This window comes from Triplophysa rosa, linkage group LG18, assembly GCF_024868665.1.
Source record: "Triplophysa rosa linkage group LG18, Trosa_1v2, whole genome shotgun sequence".
NCBI classification, from domain to species: Eukaryota; Metazoa; Chordata; class Actinopteri; order Cypriniformes; family Nemacheilidae; genus Triplophysa; species Triplophysa rosa.
The window spans coordinates 6854769-6875657 of NC_079907.1; the positions used below are offsets into that span (position 1 = coordinate 6854769).

Here is a 20889-nt window from a genome sequence, read left to right on the forward strand (position 1 = left end):
TTTTAAGTATGCACTTTTGATTGAAGTACACAAATAAGGTTGAAAGAAATAATTTCAGATTTATTCAGAGTGAACAACTTAATAATAACTTAAAAATAACAATTCTGTCATTGTTTACTCACCATTGAGTTAATCCAAATCTGTATAAATTTCTATGTTCTGATGAACACACAGATATTTGGAATAATGCTTGTAACCAAACAGTTACTGGCCACCATTGACTACGACTGCCATATAGTAAAAATTACAACGGTAGTCAAAAGAAATTTGCAGATTTGAAACAACTGGGGAGTGAGTAAATTAAGACAGAATTTTCATTTTAGGGGTAATGTAGATAATGTAATATAAAAAAAATCTTTCCATTTATCCAACCATTTTTAACAGGTAAAAAATCATAACCAATAATTTATGAAAAGTCAACATTATTTATGCATAAATATTAAAAAATAAATATAAAAAGTATGACCAAGGCAAATGCAGGTACTGTATGCAACATGTTACAAAATTCCTCTTTTAATTTGAAATAACAAAAACAGAATGTACAGAGAACAGAATGCTCTTATAGCAGCGGAGTGACGCCGCAGCCTCTGGCTTGTGTTGATACGTGTCTTTTCCTGACATCATCCGCTATAAATGTAAGTTTTACCACATGCTTTTTCGAAGTGTCACACACTCATAAAATATAAGAAACGTTGACAAGTCAAGGCTGTAAAGTGACACATTTCACTGGCAACGTTGAAAACAACATAATTTCTCTAGATATGCTTTCACAGTTGGACGCTGATTCTAGATTTTTTGGAGACTCGCTTACTCCGGCTTTCAATGCTAATTCTGTCTAATAGCAAAAATAAACAAGCAGAAATTTGAATGGAATGTTATAGCATACAAAGATGAAAACCAGTAAATATAGGCCTATCTTAAATGTATCTATATTCCTTTGTTCATTTGAGCCTTTTTTATAATTGGGGAAAAAATGATGTTCAAGATGACATAACATTTTGGCAAAACTAACAAAAATGCAAATCAATATTCTTCTGTGTAACCATGAAGATTTCATCTTAAATGGGCCATTAAAAGTCATCATTAAAGAATTATGTAAATATCTGTCAATCACATATTTGTGAGTGATATTGGAGCTCTTTCAGCAAGGAGTTTCCAGTCCATTTGTATTGCCCACAAACTCATGTCCCCATGTTTCTTTGGTTTGGGTTCCATCCATCCTCTGCATGCCAGTTATTTGGTCCAGTCGCCAGGAAACACGCACTGGGCTCAGACCAATGAGAACGCTTCTTCGTTCAGGGAGTGTCTGGGCAAAAAACAATCTGAAGGTTTAATGACTGGTGGTTTTCCCGCTCTGTCATGGTTAGAGAGAGAGCGCCTGGGTGGCCAGACTGGCTTTCATCACGGGAAGGGCGCAGCGTGTAAGGGCGCAAGTGTTCCTCACACCTGATTGTTAGTGATGCTGGATGGACTCCAGAACTTGGGTGGCACGGTACTGTGTGAGATGAAGTTTCCAGTTGTGTCTCCTGGGACGGGATGCCCAGAGGACGATAAAACAGGATGTTTCTGAGCATCTGTGAGTGTTAAGTTTGAAGATTGTGGAGTGAGGTACATTAAGCTGGTGTTTGTGCACCCTGTGTGGAAAAAATGTGGAAAATGCACACCAAAAAAAAGAAGAAGAAAGGAGAAAGCTTACTAAGCATATTAGAAACTTTGCAAAGAGCTTTAGAAATAACATACAGATGTTATCTTCAAGTACTTACTGTGGAAAACTAAATGTGAACTGTATTTTTATGAGCAAGCAACCTAACTAGGGCTATTTTATTCTATACAAGCAGACTTATGGCACGCAGCGTGCTTTTATTTTGGATAGAAAGCAATTGTTCTAACTGTATATTAACTGTATAATACAATGCAATGTAAGTCGTTTTAGATAAAAGCGTAATGCGTAAATGTAAACCGCTACATTATAGCATGAATAACTTTGCGTGATCCATCTCATGTTCACTCTTAACTCTCCAGCTTTACGGTAAGTCGGTGAGCCTCAAAGATTTCCCTGCAAAATAATGTAACAGTCCAATCTTACAAATGTCTTCAGAATGCATTCACAAGTTGAAAAATGGGACTAAAATCAAACGCTTTCAAAGTGACGTTTGTCAAATAACAGGCTTAAACTTAATCGATATAGAATGGAACTTTAGTATCTTCATTCCTTTCCGAGGTCAAGTTGTGCTTTTGATGCCAATAGACTTAAAGCAGCAGACAGAGCAGAGAAGGTTTTACATGTGATCATCCATCCAGCATGTGTTTCAGGCGCCACACAGATTAAATGAAAGAATCTGAAAATGAAGGTCTTTAACTTTTAATCCTTTTACAAAGACCCTTCAGACTGTCTAAGGACAGAACGGCGTCTCTGAGGGAAAAAAACAAAGTAACTGATCCACTCCCTCTGAGGAATACGAATCACTGATTGTCCATTACCATCCAGACTTGACTTCATAAGTCAAATTAAAATAATATCACCTCAATTAACATCACATCCGGTCTTTATAAATAGCCACCGGGGAATTTTATAGTGTGTGTGCAGTTGGTGTGAGGTATCAGAAATACAAGTGTATGTATTAGTAGTGTGAAAGAAGCAAAAACAGTTCATGGCATTTTCAGTGGTTTTATTTTAAATGCATTTGGACTACATGTTGAACATAAAGAATAAATAGACGTTTCTTTATTTAATTTACATGAGCAGTTATTTTCCATTCCCCTTATATTTACAGCTCACCGAGACTGTAATCTATATTCTCCAGTCTGAGGTGTATAAAGATAAAGTTTTTTTCCGAATAATGGAAAAGGCTTGGAATTCCTTCAATAGCACTTTGATTTTCCGCAATGCGAAATCTTCTTTGACATAAATATGTATAGAGTTACATTAGAACAACATGATGCTTAGCAATTACAGTAGACAATAGTAATTATTGTAGGCAAATACTGACCTTTTTTTCTTTACAAATGAATCGAGTACCACTTTACATTACTGTGTCCATGTCACGCATGTTCCTGTAATTATTACTATAGTAAAGACAAATAACCATATGATGACAAGCAGCCCCACAAAAGAATTAAGTCCATACTTAACTTCTGTAATTGAACAGTAACATGAACACCAATGTAAAGTGTCACCTAAAATGGCACAACATATACATAATACATTCCCACATTAGACAGTGCATGTGAAAATGAGCCTGTAGCTTATTTCAGTTCGGACAGGAGCATTTGCACTCTGAAATAATGGGGTACTGAATTGGTATCCAAGAGCATTTGAGTCCACCCTTTCTCACGCACCTCCATCTCAAAACTGTAAAATGGGTAGATTTGGCAGGTTTGCAAACCATCCCTTCTGGAAACGAACAAGACCTTTTACTGTAGCAGCTGCCCACCTTCACATAACGGGGCCAGAATCTGCCCCCCAAGTCCTGCCATGTATGCACCACCGGACAGAAAGTATAGTTCCACAGCCAAAGCTGAAGCCTTCTTCTGAGTTTCCTACTGGGCTTGTGTTTTTTACCATGCTGGATCTCGAACTCCATCGCTTTGATGTCTTTGGGCATGGTGCCGGTGGGACGCAGCTTCGTGAGTTCCGATTCGTTCAGGTCGTCGAGTCCTGCGTATTTGTCCTCGGGTGGAGTTATAGACATAAAGTTCTGGTCGAAGTGACTGCCCATTATGGCTCTGAGTTCGGTTTCGTTCAGATCTTTCTCTTTAGGGTCCAATATGGGGTCCGGGTCCTCCTTGAGCTCCACTATAGGGAGACTGTCGCTGGGACGGAGGAGGTAGTAATGTTGGCACATCCCTTCTTCTATCCTAAATCCGAGGGAGAAAATTAGTACATAGACTGACAGATAATATGGCACGTTATCCATCTTTCAGTTATGGATGTCAGATTTTAGATTAATCCTTGCGCTTGACTGTTTGCTTGAGTTTTTGGCGAGATGTGTGCGCGCAAACTCCGGTGCGCGCAGCGGCTGCGGTGATCTCTCCACGAATGATCTCCTTACAAAACTGTTTGTTCAATTCAAACCGCTGCACAAATGCATAATCAGAGAAATGCAGACAGAAATCCGAAAACGGTGTGTCGAGCTACTTTATGGTCATGACGCGCGTCTTTTGGACTCCTGGTTCTGCTTTTACGCACGGCTTTCCATCTGCAAATGGGCTCATGACAGCATCAGACGTGCAGGCGGACCCGGTCTCCGCTTTGCGCTCTCGGGCGTGTGTACACACTCGGTTCCTCGCATCTGAATCCGGAGTCCTGAGGTCTGAGGATCTGCATGGTTACTGGTGATGGGCGCCGAACTGAGAATCACCTGGCTCGTCTGATTTATCCTCAAGGGTCGCGACAGAACCCAAAGACCCATTCTCAATTGTGGGTCTGTTGCCAGAGCTCCACGACACCTCCTTCTATTTAGGGAGGGGGTGGGATGGCTGTGAGGGGTGTGGGGGTGGGTGGGATATAACGGGTCCAGAGTGCTGTCTATCGTCGTTGATCGCCCTCTGCTGGTGCGCGCAGACTTGCATGGCAGTAAGAAACGAGTCTCTGTAACGGTGGGTTATTTCAATTCAAACCAAACAAAGTGTCATTTTAATCACTACTAATGTTAAAATCTGTAAAATGTTCATTTTTATGTTAAGAAATGAATGATTTGGAATTATGGGGAGAAATTTGGATATATTGTCACAATGGGAACATCTATAGCCTATTGTATTGCTTTTCAGTAAAATGCAAAACAATCATGAAACACAAAACAAATAATAAAAAGCAAACCGTTAAAATATGATAAAACATAACTATATAAAATCATAAATTTAATGAATAAATTATATAAAATCACAATAAATAATACGTGTGAAAACCTTTCCCAACCTGACCCTTGTATTTTAAACAGTTACCTAACAAAAGTATGATGATATAAAGGTTTCGCTTGAATTTTTAGATTCGTTTATATATTGGGTTGCATATATGTGTGCAAGAAAAATAACGTTTAAACATTTTTTGTCTTTTTCAAAAGCACACCCTGAAATGTTAATGAAATAAACAGAAAATGTGCCACTGTTCAGTTAAAACAGGCTGTGCCAACGTCTAACTTTTGTTTTGATGTCCAAGTTGCACTCAGATACCCCAGAAGAAAAAAGAACAAGTTTCAAGTTCCACATCTCCTATGATATTCCTGTGCTCCTCTTTAACGTTTAAATTGACCTTAGAGCAATTTTCTGGATTGCTTGTGTCTTGTGTCCGTGAACGTCCGGCGCCAGCAGAATGCGAGTTCTTATTTAAAAGAAAGGAAGTGGTCTGAAATTATGTTTTTGAGATAAGCTTGCCAACCGTCTGTAGTGACGAAGGGATCACTGGTCCTTAAAAATGGCCCATCCGCTGGATAGAATTACAGAACGCAGGACCAAACAAAGACATTTCTGAGAGCCAAATAAAGAGGTATGCTGTGTATTTCAAGGTCCTATGAACATAAAACTGATTAATGCATTTGTGATGAACAGTGGCCATGCTGTCTTAGTATTAAGTGTCACTCACACCGAGGACCTTGACCTATGTGGCTGAGTAGATGTATTTCTGTATTCCTGTATAAATGACGCATTCGAGCATGCAATTTGTACCAATGACTGTTTTACTGTGTTACAGTGGTTACCATGGAAGTGTCTGGTAATAGGAGTTGGGACACATCGCACTGGATTAAAGGCCATATTCAAACTGGCTTTTGTCAATTTTCGCTGAGAATAGAGAACATTGCGTCATTCCGAATTTAATCAACAGATCATATCATTGACAGCATCCTCTGCCAAGGTTTGAGGTTATTTCCAACGTATACACACTGTTCTCATGGTGAGACTCACGTGTCTGGCCTTTGATTCTTGTAGAAATATCTGCGCAAGAGCAGTCGCGCATCCGTGACCATCAATGTCTCGCGCTTAATGCACCTCTCACTCTGAAGTTCACTTAATCTTAATGATGGATCAAAAGCCCTCCCAGCCTGAGGTCCAAATATTCCCGATTCTTTCATGAGCCAGCTAGATAAAAATGTCATTTGTTTTTGTTTAGTTCCCTGTGAAGACCTTTGATGCTCTAACAAGAGAGCAATTTGAACGCTCGATTTGAAAGTTACGGTTTCACTGTTGCTATCACGCGCTCGGTTCAAGTTTTAAATACGAACATGCAGAGAAAAGAATTTGTTTTTCGTCTTGTTTAACGTGCAGCGTTGTAAACCAAGGTTTGTGTCACTTTACTATAGTAGCCTACACCTAAAATAATAAAAAATGCACTTAATTCAGAAATGAAAATTTAAAGAACATAAAAAACATCTACTTGAGATAACGCAAATGGACAATTAGAATACATTGAACAGCGCAAAAGCATATCATATTTACAGAGTTTTTATTCTTTTATGACTCAAAACACATCTGTCACAGCGTCATATTCAAATGGCATCACAAAAAGCAAACAAGTTACAAAACAACAAAACTTATATGACATGGGACTAACCATCAAAAATACAATACTGAAATATATTATTTCGATCAATAAATGCATAATGCAAAAATATACAGATATGATGCTTCTCAATTGTTTTGGCTTGCAATGTGCACAGTATAAAGGTATCAAGACAAATATACTCATAATTTAACAATACCCTCAATGCCAGTTGCAAAAAGTTTAATCGTTTATCTGGAATACATAAGGTGTGGTATAATGCTTCATCACCGGGGTTGTGTTAAATGCATAAAGAACTGGGCCCAAACGCGGTGCAGTGCATTTTACCCACAGGATTTTGAGCACCAGCTGACGTCACTGTACATTTAACATGGAAGATGAAATTTATACAGTCCTTCCGTGGAAAACGTTCAGATGCGGCATATTTTTGGAAATCTATGAACATTTTGTGCAAATATTGGTTTACAAAGAAAAAGCCCGCACTACAAACAACAAATTGTTGAAACAGCAACAGACACTTCACAATGTTGCTTGCGTAAGCTGCCCTTTTCATTCGAAAAAATAAGGTTTTGCTTAATAATCTTTTAGGGCATATGGATTACTGTGAATAAATACATTCACACTGATTTGTTTTCGGGAGAAGAAATAATTGCAAAATGACTGTAATATAGTTTAAATGAATTGTGTGACAAAATATATATGGCTTTACTTAGAATGAATGTAAATTTAACGTAAAATGAATAATCTACTTTCAAATCATCCAAATACCCTTCTTATGTTTTTTTTTTATAAAGTGGCACAAATTTGCAAAAAAAGCAAATAAGGAAATAAAAGCAAATAAAATTTTCTTTTAAAAGGTCAAAAGTGGTCCAATTCAAACAATCCAGCAATTAAACTACCTCATTCTGAGCCCAGTCTCATGAATTGCGTACAAATAACAAACACGCGCGTTGCACGTGAAATACGAACGCCAAAGTTCGATTTTGCGTGCATAAATACGCCTATTTTTGCGTGCATATGATACGCCAATTTAGGGCGCGTGCATATTAACCGGAAATTTGTCTTATTAACCTGTCCCCTAACCCAAACCCTAAACCTAATGTTAGCGTGCGTGCATATTATAACCTCTACTCTAAACCTAACAGTATTATTTTAATTAATTCAGTGTTTCCTCTTCATGTACGTTTCAAAATGGCTGCTCTCCAGCGAGGTGCAGGCAAACATTGGCGTATCATATGCACGCAAAATCGAATTTTGGCGTACGTATTTCACGATAATGCAACAGCGTGTTATTTATACGCAATTCATGATACCGGGTTGTCATTCTAGTAAAAGGTGTGGGATGAACATCCAAATTAAAAATTCAGTCCCCACACCAACCTGTAAAACAAGTGGTTTTCAATTCCATTATATAAGTGGGTTACCCATCATAAATAAGAACAGAAACAAATTCATTACAATTAATCTTCAAACGTGAACAATCGCACACCACAAACCGCCATCAAAAGGTAAACAATGCACAATTCAATAAAACGATTTCGGATAGAGCAGTTATTGTGTTGTATGCTGTAGAGTTTGGAAACAATTGTCACACCCTCTTTCCCTGAAACTAACTTTTGAAGGGCTCTCATTTGTGGAAGTAAAGACAAGCGTAAAACTTACTGCAGTCTTTCGCACACCTGTCGTTTCTGAACACTGATAAACACTCCAATAAAAACATGCAATGTGACGGGGTTGCGTTTATACTTCAATAATAAAGTATACCATTTAAAGTGAGTAAAACTAAATCATACACCTGTCATACAACTGCAAACTGAAATTCAACTGCTAAGTTATCTAACTCCACCCTTCACCTAAAAACACCAGAATAGAGCACAACCGCATAGTTCTGGAAGTAAAATACCATAATATTTTCTGCATAGCGAAATTTACCTTTTGTGACAATATTTAGCAATGCAACCGCAATCCATAACTTTTAATTCTCTATCGCCACCTCTGTTTGAAATATAAAATTGCAAGTTTCTTTAGGTACTCAATTTCGTGTTGAAACACATCTGACATTGCCATTGTCTATGTTCTTGCTCAATAACAGATTTTAGTTTTTTAACCCATAAAATAATCGATTGATTTTCAACATCATTAAAAAATCTATACTATGTAGCCTACAGTATTATCTATATATATTAAAGGGGTCATATGGCGCTAATACGTGTTTTTCTGTGTCTTTGGTGTGTTGCCCATGCATGTATTAGACACGTAAAATTGCAAAAAATAAAGTGTGTGAACAAAAGATGCATTCTATCTAAAGGCGAATGCTCACCTAGACCTGCCTTAAATGCCTCGTGTAACCACACCCACTAAGACCGCCCAAATGTATACGCAAGTAAGATGGGCGTACCTGTCAGTACAATTGCTTTGGAACCTGATGTTCCAAATATGGTAAGAGGCGTTACATTTCCATCTCAAACTTGCAGTATTCGACCAATCACTACGCACTGGTTAACTGGCCAATCATAGCACACCTCGCTTGTCAGAGCGATGAGCTTTGTAAAAAATCCCCGCGTTTCAGAGAGGCGGGGCAAAGAGGAGATACAAACATGCACGGTATGTGGAAAATACAGCGTTTTTTAACCTTAAATCGTGTATACACATTGCATTACATCTAAAACAAACGATAATATTAGTTTTAGCCCTATCATATGACCCCTTTAAGCAAATGGTTTAAAATTAAACCATGAATAAAATCATTCTGCTTTTTGGCTTCAAATTCAATTCGGAATTGTTATGCATATCTGGGCTGACAGATCTGGTTCAAAGCTTCTTTTTAGAAATCACTATGGTGAAAATGAACGAAGAAACGACACTTCCAAAACCAAGCGGGCGGTCACTACTGCGCTCTACAGTCTTAGGAGATTTCAAGTTCTGAGGAAAAGCAGTGCTTTAATTCAGGTTGCATTAATAATCAGCATTTTAACAGTCAGAGCCATGGTTTATGAGTCCCACAAAGTTGACCTGCAACTTCACATCCTCCTGAATGCTCTACAGAGAGGACGCAAGAATTGATTAGGCTAAGGGTTCCCTCGCTACAACTGTGAGTTGTATTGTGTTGTACAGTATAGTTCTGGAGGCGAGGGGTAGTTTTGGAGGCAATACAGGTGGTGAGATGAACGCGCATCAAACCCTTCTAAAGAGCGCTGCTGAGGATCTCTGACACTTGTTCGTTCGTAAGCTCGTCCGAGTCCAAGTCCTGAGCTTCCGCGCCGGTGCCATATCCCGCTCCAGGCTCTCCTGCGGTAGCCCCTGTCGTCACCTTCTCCTCCCAGTCTCTGCTGGGCGAAGTCTCGCTGCACGACTCCACGAAGATCCTGCGGATGTTGGGTTTGCTCTCCCTGTACGTCGCCCTGTACTCGTCCAAACTGTAGGAGGTAGTGGGAGAGTGCGGCAGGGGCGATTCCAGCGGTAGCTCCATATCGCTCTGTCTGGTGTAGATGCCTTCAGAGAGCGATGGAGTGCGGCTCTCGCTTTGCACGCGTAGCCAGCGATGCGGCCCGCTGAAGTAACTCCTCTGAGGGTGGCTTTTGGAGAGCAGCTTGCGTTTCATCGGGGGGTCGGCCAGGAACTTGCAGCGAGACGGTTTGTCCCCGGACTTTACGGAATACGAGGACAGCGACAGGTCCTCCATGTCCTTGGCGCAGGAATCGGTCTCCAGGATGGACTCGGAGCACGCGCTGTATTTGAGATCATGCATCTGAAGCACATCTGGAGCGCTGCCGCTGAGAACATGTGCAGATTGATGAGAGAGATCCTGGGCTGAGGAATACACCAGGTCCAGTTCACGGGGGCTCAAGGCGTCACTGGAGTCATAGTCGCTGTCCGTGGGGAGAAAGACCTCCGAGCAGCCCTCCTCATCAGAGCCTGGCTGGGATTCTACAATAGACATGGCTTGAAAAAATAAGCTCATCATTTCGTTGTAATTTAAACATTTTAAGTAGATAATTTTGCCATGGAGGAGCCATATTTTTGGGTGTACTATCCCTTAAACTATAATTACTGTAATGCAGTGCCTCTATTGGCTTATTGCTATAATAGCAAATATTTTGAACTAATGTTGTATTATAATTACCAAAATGAATTGATTTGTTTTTTGGTGTTTTCCTTTATGATCTGAAAACAACCAGCTCAAAAATATATATAAAAAAAACATTTCACTGAGACGCAGATGTGCAGTCACCAGCACAAAAACGTATCCCTAGATAAATCATAGCCATTGAAAAACCTTTGCATTTACCAATCGTGCCCTTTCTTCTCATCTCTGGAGACGGGGAGGGGGTGGGAACGTAGTCTGTGTTAGAGGATGTGGAGTCGTTCTTCTGGACAAGTGGCTCCACGCTGACATCCACCAGCCAGGTGATAGGCACCCAACCGAGAGACTGTTTATAGCGGGCGCACTGTAGGGCATTGGTGATCCACCGGACGTCGCGCCACATCTCGTCCAATTGCTTTGAATACAAAAACAAACAGAACGGTGAAAGAAAGAGTTATTCCATCAGCAATGCTGCCAATAAGTTGTTTTGAATGCAATGCGTATATTTTCATTGTTGATACTATATAAATGGAAATCACAGACTTTTTCTCACACAGACAATCCATCCGCTTTGAACACAAAGCTTTTCAAAACCATTAAAACGCATGACACAAAAGCTTCAAAGGATGCCGGAGAAACGTGTTGCGAAATCCGAAGGGACGCGACCGCGACTAATATTGTAATTTATTTCATGTCATCTCTCTCCGTCCGCCCGTCACATCAGAGCCGAATCGTACATGTTGCTTCCATTTAGCGTGCAGAATAAAACTATAATGTGTTTTCAATCAGAGCTGTTAAGTTCCATGCAGTGAATCTTCACAACTACTGCTTTCATATTTTCCATCCCTGAGACCTACTATAGCAATTGTATTTACAAGGAGCTCATTTCAAATTGGAAGGAAAAAGGCCGAACAAAAATGAAGCGGGCTAGACAAAAAAAGTGCAATCCGAGCTCTTTCTAGCAAATGCCATGCGAGATCCGGCTTATGGGAATGGGTTCTGACACCGCAAGATGACTCCTTTGGAAAATATGCCGGGCTTCTAACGACAAAGAGGGGACTCCAGTATGACAGGGGCCATAATACGAGTCTCTTTAGGTTGCGAAATAGACCGTCTAATAAGTGTTTGGCTGATGTTGCTGGCTGGGGCATATTGCAACAAATTAGGGGAAAATAAGCCGAAATAGAGAGCGTGGCTTATATCAGCCCCAGGGGCGAATTCGCTGAACAATCGAGCCGTTTTGCACAAAACCAGCATCTTCCTCATTGGAATGCAGAGAATATTTACACTTACAGTCACTTACAGAGCAAACACCACCAAAAAACTAATTTCTATGCAAATAAAAGTCAGAAGTGCCCACAGAGTTGTTCAATTATTTGTGCTTGTCAATTGTCCATTGATTATGATGTGCCGTGTAGTAAACAATGGTTCAGATTATGCGAGTAATACCAGATCCAACAGTAGCTGAGTCCACTCATTCGAAGGATTGTTGTATTTAACCTAAAATAAATAAATCAATGCATACAGGTGTCGCATAATGACCCCCGCCGCAAGCGTTCGAAAAGTGTGTTTTGCGGTCCGTCAGTAAGCTCTCTGACAGGACCTCACACGAGAGCAGAACCCCAAGCCCTTTCCAGCGACGTGCCAGTGTGACAGACGCTTTCTCGTTCGCCGCCTCCTGGAACATTACGGTTTTCGAGCTAATTGATGCCACATTGCTCAGCCGCGCACAGTGGCGCAGTCACACTCATCGATCGGTATTATTTTTTCCCCTGGCCGCTCTCAGGCGCTGTGTAATCTGTGGTTAGCGCGCCTCTTTTTTCCAGGGCCTCTTGGACCTGACATCACACAAACACTCTTGTGGTTTTGTGGTCAATCTCAATTAATAGTCCAGACCGGGGTGGCGAAGAGGGATTCTTTCAGACCGGCGCGCTTAACACACGCCTCCCTTTCAAGTCGAATTGTGAGAGTCTGCTGAGCTGTTATTGAAATTTCGACACAAGAAAAACAACTTGTTTTACAGTTTATACGTCTAGTAGTTATGCTTTATGACATCAATAAACTATCCTAATTGGATTATTAGCTTAAATTGTTTTTGTAGTTTGATGTTTCCAACACTCCCAAGCGGCTGGGATTACACGCGCGATTCTAGAGATCGAAACACGCTGATGTATTGCTGAAAGTAACCAAGACGACGTGAGCGCTGCTAATAAAGGGGAATGAAGCGGTTAGGCTTTATTTCAGAACCCCTGGGGAAAAGGCCCTTTTGATTTTTTAATCCCAAAACATTCAATGTTAGCAACTAACATCACCACAGCGCTTTCCTAAACATTGTTTGTCGCTATGTAGTGCCAAATTGTCCTAATCCATGAGGTCATTGTGTGCGATGACTAAGGTTTGCATTTGCTGTAATGTGAGCTAATATGTAAACAATTTAAATTTGCAAATGCGATTCTGTGAAATTATTGCATTTATTTAGAAAGAAGACCTGATTAATAGGTAAAAGCAGAGCATTTTGGGCAAAAGGGATAAAGCATCCTTCACGAAGGGCCAAAATAAAAATACTACCAAATTAATGTAATGCAATAAAATGTTTTCCATATTAGGGAAGGAATAAGTTTGTTATGAAGCACGTTGGTTGTGTCCTTTCTAGACAAAACATATGAATCAAACTCAAAACCTCATACCTGAATGTAGTCCAATATGTGCTGGTGCCTCTGTTTGGCTGTGGACACCTCTGAGTCTGTGATGGCTTCTCTAAAGGCCTGCTGGGTAATCAGAGCATCCAGGTCCAGCACAGAGGACAGCCGACAGTACAGGCTGATGAATTTTTCCTTGTATGAACAAAAGTGAACTGTAGAACGAAAAGATGAATGCTATAGTTAGTAATTGACACCGTCTCATAAGGGCAATGATAGTGTGATGTTATTGCACTTCTCAAATTGACTTGACTGGGTGGCGTGCCGTGTGAAATTGAGACCCTAGGAGGGTTATCATTAATGTCCCAAAAACACTGACGAATCTTTTTAAAAGACGTGGTTGTAATGGAAATCTGTGGGTGGTTTACAAGTGTATGGTGTTTGGGTAGAAACTACCTCACGGTATATCGTTTAAAAGTTGCTCGAAACAGCAGCTGAATAAGCTACCAAGCGGCACGAAAAAACCCCCCCTGTTATTTCAAAGAAAGCGATCGTGCATTCTTTAAAGCAAATTTTATTGGATTGCAATATTGATTACTTGTTTAACCTTTCCTTATTTTACGCAGACTGGGCAGAACGGCGGGTGGTGGGGGCTGTTTGGCTAGCCGCAGTGCGCACCGCCACCCCGCTGATGTCTGTATGTGTGTGTGTCTGCCTGATTTACTAGAGGTCCTGAGGGAGTGTGACTGGGGGCAGTGGCGGGAGAGGGAGGGGGAAGGAATCTGTGGATTTTTATAAGGCCAACTGAGCTAATATTGTAGGGCTTGAAACAGAAGCCAGTGTACCGAGCTCAAACATTTGAAGAGGGAGGTTGAGGAACCCCGAGTGTGGTGTGTAGGGGTTGGTCTGTCCCGGGGCAGAGCAAACGTCGTCTGAGGCGGGCAGCAGCAGAAGAAAGGACACATTGTGACCCAGCTCCAGCACCTCGTGTGTGTAGAGACGGAAGTGCTTGGCCTGTGGAGGACACACACACACACACACACGAGCAGACTTTAATCCATGTGGGGGTCAGAGGGTAACAATGTCATGCCATCATTAAGTAGTGAGCAGTGAGCAAAAATCCCAAAACCCATAATGCACACAAAAACAACACTGAAATTAAGTTACTCTGACAAATATTTACCATGATAACCATAAAGATAATACATTTGACACAATTATTGTCAACTCCGCAAAGTACTACAGCATTTCCTTATAATCTCTCTCTCTCTCTCTCTCTCTCTCTCTCAAACCATATCCATCCATTCTTCCATCTATCCATCCATCGATATCCATCCATCCATCGTTCTCTCTCTCTCTATCTGTCTGTCTGTCTGTCCGTCTGTCTATCTATTTACCTATCCATCCAACCAACCCTCCGTATCCACTATACATCCATCCATCCACCCATCTATAGCCATTCATCTATATCTATCCATCCATCCATCAGTCCATTGTTCTCTCTCTCAATCTATCTATCCTTCTATCCATCTATCTGTATGTCTGTCCGTCCGTCGGTCCGTCTTATCTATTTATCCATCCGTATCCACTATACATCCATCCATCTCTCTTTCTATCTATTTATCTATCCATCCATCCATCCGTCCGTCTATCTATTTATCCATCCGTATCCATCCATCCAACCATCCATCCGTTTCCACTATACATCCATCCATCTATTCATGCATCCATCTCTCTCTCTATCTACATCTGTTACATATCTACAATGCCTGTGGTGGATAAAACAATCATCTTTTTCTGACTCTCATCTATTTCTTAATGCTGTAGCTTCCTGAGTTCTCCAAGGTTTACAGAACCTTTGCACTTAATAAATCTCTCTTTCAACAGCCTTAAGACTTGTACACACCGGGACGATATCGCATGCTCTTATCGCCAGAATTTTTCGAGACGTTTTTCGGCGTTCAAAACCAAACGATTTTCACTGGCGATGAGCCGAGTGAGCGTGCAAATTCACTCCCTGACATACATGGTGCTTAATGAAAAACAGAAAAACCCCGGTACACGAGGTGGCGCTGCGCAACTTTATGCTTCTGATGCTCGCTTGTCACACAGAAGAAGAATTCATCTTGCTTCCTCTTCGTCAATGTGTGCTCAGCAAGACCGTTTTGCGCTTGAGCGCCACCAAGTCGTGTTTTACTGTAACTTCAGCAGCTCCAGGCACGTGAACAAAAGCGCCAATCTAATTGGTCGGCCAGTTTTTACCGCGGCACGTCAAACAAAAAAATGAGAATTTTTTAAAATGCCTGCCGTTTTGCACGTCGGTGTGCCAGATTGTGTCACATTGGCGCCCTTTGTTTAGTCACGAGGCGTTAAAGGTCGACGATAAACGCACGCGATTATCGTCCCGGTGTGGACAAGCCTTTAGTATTTAAGTAACTAACTAAATGACCTCAAAATGTGCATGACTACCAGATTTACTATATTAAATACTGCTGTAGCTATGGTAGAAACTATACCAAATTTTTGTAAGCGTATTGGTAAATGTAGTGTACAGTAGACAGCTTAAGACTTCTAAACTGTGTGCTGTTCAAATTCACATTTTTCTGTTCAAACAGCAATCTTTCTAAAGTTTCTCTCAGAGACAACGTTGTATAATATCGTTGGGAAACACAGAGCTCTTTTGATGGATTGCACATCTCTAGATGTGTATACACTGGCTCTGTTTGTTCTTTTTCCATTGTTCCGTAGTGAAGTGGATAGTGTCCTATAGCCAGCAGTACCTGGTGGAGAGGTAGATTGATCTGGTGCAGCAGACTCCTAATAGCCATCTGGAGCTCAGAGTAAAGGAGGCAGTCTGTAGTCTGCTCTGTGCCTTCCACCTCCACAGGGCCAGACAGAGACTGCAGCCATTCCCACTCATCCCTGAGAGAGAAGAGACAGTATTCAGTCAAAATACACACACACACACTTCTATATCACTGTTTCCAGAGGTGCAATCGACTTGAGTGGCGTTCCAGTTGGTTCCAAAGGCTTGCGGGATGGCACAGCTGCTGTCTTAGGTCTGACATTTAAAGAGACAGCGCACCCCAATATAAAAATGACATCACCCAGTTTTTTAAACAGCCTCACAATTCATTTCGAATTCTAATGTCTTTGTTTCTTTTGCAGAACTCAAAAAGAGATGCTAGGCAGAATATAAGGGTCTGACAGCCTCAGTCGCCATTCACTTTCATTGTAAGGAAAAATATGCAATGAAAGTAAATGGTGACTGAGACTATCAGTGCCTAACACTCTACTTTCTTTCACTAAGCTTACTTTCAATTTCTCTGACTGTGAGAAGGTATAAGGCATCAGCTCACAGAACTCACAGTTCATGTTGGAGCAAACAGGAGCTTAATGGTCTTAGTCTCAAGGACGGCCTCAAGGCTACTGTCTGGAGGGCTGGTTAATGGGGGGGAAAAGAGAGAATTTCTTTGCTCCAGAGGTTTTCCTCGAGCCGTGAGTGGGCATCATCCTGTGTGAGCCTCCCACTGACTCGCACAGTCCAGCCCCGTAGTAAATTTAGTTTTACTACCACACAGAGTAGCAGGATAATACACTCCCTGTCTCTACCAGGCTACCAAGGTCAACATCATGACCCTAGATGAAAATAAATAAATAGCTCCTTTACCGAACAAAAACAAATAGCAGTTTTGTTTTGACTTAAAAAATGGTGGTGTCAAGAAACTATGTAAGCCTGCGGTGAGGGGGAGCCCGACACTGAGTTCAGGCATATTTCAATCTTCTCAGGCACACTTGCTTCGGCTGCATTTATTCATTTTACCAATCAGAAATATTCACTTATGTCGTGCTATAGGTTTTAAACTGGATGTCCATTGTGAGTGACTTTCATAAGAAGTCAAGATCTTGTTTTATCTTGGTACTTTTTAGGGGGTGTAACTAGGGGCGCAACTGCACATTTTCTGAGGGGTATGCGAGATCAGTTTTGACGTATGACATGACATACTCGTGTTGTATAACACAAATAAACAAAAGATCTTTGTTTTTTTTCCCACTTACTTTAAAACGAATGCTTAGTTTGTGGTTCATTAATATTTAATGAAAACACATCAATATGGTAGCCTATGTTAAACATACTTTTACTGAAACTTTATAATAAAATGATGGATAACATACATTAGCCTATAACACAAATAAATAAAAGGATTTTCCCCTAACTTTAAACTTTTTAGTTTGTGGCTCATATTTAACGAAAACACAACATCATTAAAGTAAAACAAAGACAAACTCACATTGAACGAATAATTTTTTTTATTAACAAAAGTTATTTTGCGCTCTTGTCTCTGTCATTCTGACAATGTCAAACAACCTTCTCAGACTCTCCCGAATGTAATTACAGTATAAAGCTCATTCACAAACATAGATTATAAGCGACAGAGATATGTGGAGGTGAACTGATATTAACGTGAATATATAATATATAATGATATGAACTACCTCTCTGGCAACGTTAAATAACTTAAAGATTTACAGAGATGAAATGATATACCAATATTTATCCGCTTGCACATTGTTATCCTCATTTTACTTGTCAATTAACTTGATTTTCTTGTTCTGTTTTGTGCCTCGGCATGTTTCTTTGCTCGATCCATTTGGTCACGTGACTGTCACAGAGTGAGCAGTTGACATAATAACTTGATTAAATAAAATATATTTGCTGAACTCGTTTAAAATGCTAGACAAAATGAAACTAAAACGTGTTATATAATTGTATATAATTAACGTATTATATAATTACGTTTTATAAAAAAACTTCAAATAATATTTTGGCACAATGGTGCCCCCCCTTGTGCGGCGCCCCTATGCACCGCATGTACTGCATACCCCATTTTTGCGCCACTTGGTGTAACAAGATATCGTGGCACAATATATCATGATAAAAATGTATGATAAGTATTTTAACGCTAGGCAATTCTATTTACAAAATGACGTCAGTTTAATCTTATTAGTTGGCAACATGTGACCTGTGTCAACATAAATGTTTTTTCATTTTGTGATTTTACTTCATTAAATTTAGGTTTTACAATTCCTTTCTTAATTATGTTAAAATTCGGTTTTATTTTTCTGTGAAAGACCTATTCCATTTTTTATTAATTTACTTACAGAAGGTTTAATTAAACCTTGGATTCTAATGGCAAATATACAACAAAAACAAATAATACTGTATATTGAAAATTGTTCATGTTTTATTTATTTTTCTCAAAATATTATAATACTAACCTATCGTGAACTAAGTACTCACAAGATTTATCAAGTAGAGCGAGAAAGGCACAAAAAAATGTGAATTTTCTTTTAATAGTAAAATATATTAAAAACCTGAAGCTGACCTTGACACATTCCAGTTGTCTCGTATCTTGGTGTGGCAGAGCATGTTGGGCATTCGTTGAGGAACCAAAACCTTGATCTGATCCACAGAGCTGCTGAGCTTCAGGTAGCCCAGATAAAGACCAGACGACAGCCGGTGCTGACTGCGTCTCTGATAGGCCAGAATGTCCTTAATCAAAACAACAATAAACACTAAATTTAAATTTAAATTTAGTGTTGATGAAAACATGCCTTTGCAAAAACTCGCCACCAATGTGTTGCTATGTAGTTGTTAGAGACACCTGGGTGGTTGCTAGGGATTTGCTTTACAGTTCCTTTGGCGTAAATGATGGGTGCTTACTAGCCCAAATTAAAGGAGTTTCTGTGATATTCTCTCACCTAGATACGGCTCAGGTGATCTAGTCTACGTAATGCACGGTCCAACAGTTTTATCAGTCACGTAAACGTAGTTGCTTAGAAACAAAATGGCACAATTTAACGTGTCATATTTTTTTATGATCTATATAGCAATGGTCATTACAGTACATGCCTTAGCGGGCACCGCTAATAAATGCCCCCATACAATGATGAAAAACTGATCTTGCCGAGGTCTTTGGGATAATTGCGCTGTTGTTACCTGTATGGTGATGATGAGTATGTCCAGGGCATAGGGTTCCTCAGGGGTGGAAAGAGACTTTCTCTGACTCTGCAGTTTGGATACTTGCATCCACTTCCCATTAAAAAACGAATAGAGGCTGTCCATCTCCCTTACAGTCACGAGCAGCACGTTGCCATGGCGATCTTTAATGGGCTCATAGTGGACTCTGCCCAAGTTGTGGGTGCCAAGCAGGTTCTGTTGGGAAAGGGATAAAGGAATAGCCAAGATATGAAAAGAAAGTTCTCCGGAACATTTATTTAAATGAACAGTCCTCCCATTAATATCTACAAATGACTACAGAAGTAAACCCAGATTAACTAAATGTGGAGTACGGCGAAGAAATTTTACATGTCTTTTTGTAAAAAAAAATTGTACGATATGAAATATGCTCAAACACAGACACGCGCTGCTCTGAATTCCACACAAGAGATTATGCCACTCAATTTCAATTTGTGCCCAGATCAAATCCCATTATGGTGATAAATTGTTAGCAAAGGCTAATCACAGGGTTGGCAGACCTGCAGCTGGCCAGCGGCCGCCAGCATCTTCTGTCTGGACTGCAGTGTGGAAGAGGAAGAGGTGGAGACTGCCAAGCTCTGTCTTAGCCACCGGACGTCCTCCCACATACAGGACAGCTGCAAAACACACACACACACAAACTAGAAACTAGAGCAAGCTATTTACTTCATTCCTCGACGTCATTTTAATGTCTGTGAATGAATGCAACATTGCTGAGTGATGTCTATCTAGAGTAAAGCTACATTCTTCCTTGAGTATTTTTAGAAGTCAACCGAGCCAACATCAAAGTCTGAGTGCAAACTTTTCTTTTTTAGTTGCTTATTAGGAGACACTATTAAATAAACATGCGGACACAAATGCTTAAAATACAGACAGACGCCTTCCACAAGTATAATTTTAACTTCAATTTCAACATCAGAACTTCACTTAGAAACATTTGGCCATCAGACAAAGAGCTATATTTTCCTAATATTTTTTCTACGTTTTGCTTCACACCACTTTAGCCTTGTAATGATGGGCAAATTACAAACACGCAGCACAGCGTCAAAACTGTGGTGACTGTTCACTTTGACAGAATATATTTAGGACGTTAAGCTGACCGCAGGCTGCATTTGGAAGAAACCAAGCAAAATATTGACACTTGTCAAAGGGATCTGTTACGAAAACATAGAAAATGTATGTTTCAGTTCAGCGTTAACAAAACGCACGTTACTCCGGTGCGGTATCTGCACGCTGACCTCTCCGCTGCTTAATGTCGTGGTCGGGTGTATGTTTTCGCATACCTTGGTAAACCACAGAAAGTCTTGCATGAGGGAGCTGCTGTATGAATCGTCCACCTCCACGATGGGGATTTGATCCTCATTAGTCACTAGCAGATTGTCCTTATGGTAAAACACTGACGCTATATAAACTCCCCTGAAAAAGGCAGAGAAAAACCCATTGAGAACAAGAGTCATTGAATATATTCATCCATAATGTGAATTAAAAATGCTAACTTTTGGTAAAGCAAAGATACTACCTTTTAAGACTCTTGACAAATTTATTAGAAGAGTGAAAAAGATGTTTCAGGCTTCGGGACACTGATTGTTTACGACTTGGATTCTGCAGCTTGGATGTGTCTGAAAAAAAT

At 40.2% G+C, this 20889-nt stretch overlaps 2 protein-coding genes across 6 annotated transcripts in view; both read right to left on the reverse strand.

Moving 5' to 3' along the window:
- Positions 1 to 2659: 2659 nt before the first annotated feature.
- nog3 (noggin 3) lies at positions 2660 to 4450 on the reverse strand. The gene has a single exon (XM_057358086.1). The coding sequence runs from the start codon at positions 3915 to 3917 to the stop codon at positions 3252 to 3254; it is 666 nt and encodes a 221-aa protein (XP_057214069.1). The 5' UTR covers positions 3918 to 4450; the 3' UTR covers positions 2660 to 3251.
- Positions 4451 to 6428: 1978 nt separating this feature from the next.
- The window catches only part of ankfn1 (ankyrin repeat and fibronectin type III domain containing 1), a 75215-nt gene continuing 60754 nt past the window's right edge, over positions 6429 to 20889 (reverse strand). For all 5 annotated transcript variants that reach the window (XM_057358069.1, XM_057358070.1, XM_057358071.1 and 2 more), the window contains 10 exons: positions 20779 to 20878; positions 20543 to 20675; positions 19760 to 19876; positions 19221 to 19436; positions 18607 to 18773; positions 16000 to 16141; positions 14065 to 14233; positions 13268 to 13434; positions 10785 to 10995; positions 6429 to 10423 (listed from right to left, as the gene is read on the reverse strand). In XM_057358069.1, the coding sequence (XP_057214052.1) occupies positions 9681 to 10423; positions 10785 to 10995; positions 13268 to 13434; positions 14065 to 14233; positions 16000 to 16141; positions 18607 to 18773; positions 19221 to 19436; positions 19760 to 19876; positions 20543 to 20675; positions 20779 to 20878 (2165 nt within the window). In that variant the 3' untranslated portion in view covers positions 6429 to 9680. The remainder of the gene's footprint in view (positions 10424 to 10784; positions 10996 to 13267; positions 13435 to 14064; positions 14234 to 15999; positions 16142 to 18606; positions 18774 to 19220; positions 19437 to 19759; positions 19877 to 20542; positions 20676 to 20778; positions 20879 to 20889) is intronic.